The following is a 2,665-nucleotide window of genomic DNA, read 5'->3' as shown; positions in this document are numbered from 1 at the left end:
TAGGTCATACCCTGATTGGATCTCTGGTGTCCCCACTACCTGCTCATTTTCATTGTTCTCTGCTTTTGGTTCTGGTCTGGTCATAGACCTGGCTATTGACTATTACTGGCTAAAATATTATACCAAGACCCCAATCAGATACAATGTACCATAGTCAGTCATTATACAAAGATCAGTATTACTAATGTTGAAGAAAAGTACTGGAAGCGCCCGCACACATTAAAACTCCAGGTTTATTGCAGCCATAAAATCATCAGGCATACAAAATGAAGACAGTCAACATGCATGGTTGACATGTTTTGGGTCACTGACCCTTTAATAAAATCATGAGTTTTAACATGTGCCGGAGCTTGTTTTCTGTTTGCCGAGAGATAGACCATGCATCCCGCCCTACGGGAGCTGACGCCTGTTTTCTTTGTCTATTATTAATATTATAAAGTCCTATAATACATAAACGATGTAAAGTCTAAACAATACTGTCACATCATGACCCCATTTTCCACCTTATAATGACCAAATAATATTTTCATACTGTTACTGAAGAAAAAACACTGTCCATAGATCAATGCTCCCCCATCCCCTATACTATTATCATATACAGTGGTACTTAAAAATTTGTAAACCCAGCAGAATTTTGTATAATTCTACATCAGATTTTTAAAAACTTTTTGTCCCAAAATTAGATAAAAAGAAACAAATCAAACAATAAAACAACATAACAATGTTGAAGCTGTTTTGGACATAGGGATGGGCTCAAATTAATTTATTTGTGCTCCTTCTTTATTGCCAGGGAGGGATGTGCAGATCTAATATCAACCTGTACCAAACTGCTTGGAGTATACAACCAAGGCATCAGCTTCCAACTGCGCAATAGTCCCCAAGTGTACAGACAGGGAAGAATAATCAGCTTGCCGGATCAGAACCAAACAGGTACATTAGCAACAGAACTAAGAGGGAACACGAGGATTAGGACCAGAACCAAAGGCAGAGAACCATGAAAATGAGCAATCAGCAGAATATACCCATATGAACCACAGAAGTATTAATCACAGGTGACTGAGGTAAGCATTTGAGTCTACAGCTGTTTCAGTCTACCGCAGTCAGACATGGTGGGACGTCAGCACCAATCTTGATTGGTCTGGGGTCTCTGCTCCCTGATAGGCTATATCCCACTGTTAGCAAGGTTGGAAGCCATAGCAACAGAGTGATAGTGTTTGTACCATGTAAGTTGGTAAGTTCCCCCATTATGTAATTCCCTGCAGGAGAGTATAAGGTCCCCCAGATGCTATTACGTAGGCTCTTGCAGTAGACAAATAGATAACCCATATAAGTTGGCAGGTCTCCCTTCATGTACCAGGGCTTCTGGTTTCTTGTGACAAGCAAGGAAAACAAGGTGCTAGCAAATCTTTGTCCCAGCCCTGATGTAGAACAATAGGCCATAGGTCCAGTGCATGGACTCCAGGGTGTCCAAGTTGGAGACTGGCAATGACCCAGTTTGTCACATCCCGATGACAGTCCTGCCAATTTCATCATTAAAATTTGTGACAAGCCACCAGGGATGACAGTGGTTGGAGGTTTAAGCAGTCAAGTTGATGTACTGGAGGCTCATAAATGGTGAAGATTTCATGGTTTAGTATTTGTTTGTTTCAGGTAACATCATAGACAGTTATTTATACCAATGAGGAATATGAAGGAAAATCAAACAATAACATATTTCATTATAAAGGGAATATCTGATGTTCCTGAGCTCCAGGCTCCTATATTTGTTCTGGTTTTACTCATTTATCTGGTTGTTCTTGTCGGGAATATGAGTCTTCTTCTCCTGGTCTGCCTGGACTCTCATCTTCACACTCCCATGTATTTCTTCCTTGCTAATTTGTCTATAGTGGACATGATGTCTCCCACTGTCACCCTACATAAGATCCTTCTAACGTTCATTACTGGAGATAACATGGTGTCTTACCTGGCCTGTATGGTAGAAATCTATATGTTTTCTTCTTTAACAGCTCATGAACTTTTTATATTGACGGCCATGAGCTATGATCGATATGTAGCTATTTGTAGACCCCTGAATTATAAAATTATTATGGATTTTAAGATATGTCTTCTGTTAGCCACATTTTGTTGGATATTTGGATTTCTACAATACACATCCTTTATCTGGTTTGTATCCAAGATCTCTTGTTTTTCCACCAATGTTATTGACCACTTCTGCTGTGACCTTGTCCCCATCATCGAAATTGCCTGCAGTGATGTTACAATATTGGAAACACTGTCCAATACACAAGGGCTTATCATATATTTCATTATTCCATTTCTTCTCATATTTTCATCTTATGTCTTTATAATTCGGTCCATAATGAAGATACGTTCCACTGTTGGTAGAAGAAAAGCCTTCTACACGTGTTCCTCACACCTCACAATTATCATATTGCTTTATGCAACATTGATATTCCAGTATCTTATACCAAGTAATAGCTTAGGTTCCAAGAAGTTGCATTCTTTGTTTAACATGGCAATTATCCCAGTGCTCAACCCCTTTATATACAGTCTTAAGAATAAAGATGTGAAAACAGCTTTCACAAGGAAGATCGGGAAGTGTAAAATGAACGCATTCTGTTGTATATTTGAGGGCAGTGTGACAAGAATGAAGAAAAAGATCTAA

General features: G+C 39.1%; 1 protein-coding gene across 1 annotated transcript; it reads left to right on the top strand.

Moving 5' to 3' along the window:
- The first annotated feature begins 1,678 nt into the window (after positions 1-1,678).
- Positions 1,679-2,665, top strand: LOC130291973 (olfactory receptor 5B12-like). Its single transcript, XM_056541406.1, has one exon. It carries the CDS (start codon positions 1,679-1,681, stop codon positions 2,663-2,665), a length of 987 nt encoding a protein of 328 aa, XP_056397381.1.

Source organism: Hyla sarda, chromosome 9 (assembly GCF_029499605.1).
Source record: "Hyla sarda isolate aHylSar1 chromosome 9, aHylSar1.hap1, whole genome shotgun sequence".
NCBI lineage: Eukaryota > Metazoa > Chordata > Amphibia > Anura > Hylidae > Hyla > Hyla sarda.
This window is presented reverse-complemented; position numbering and strand designations above follow the sequence as displayed.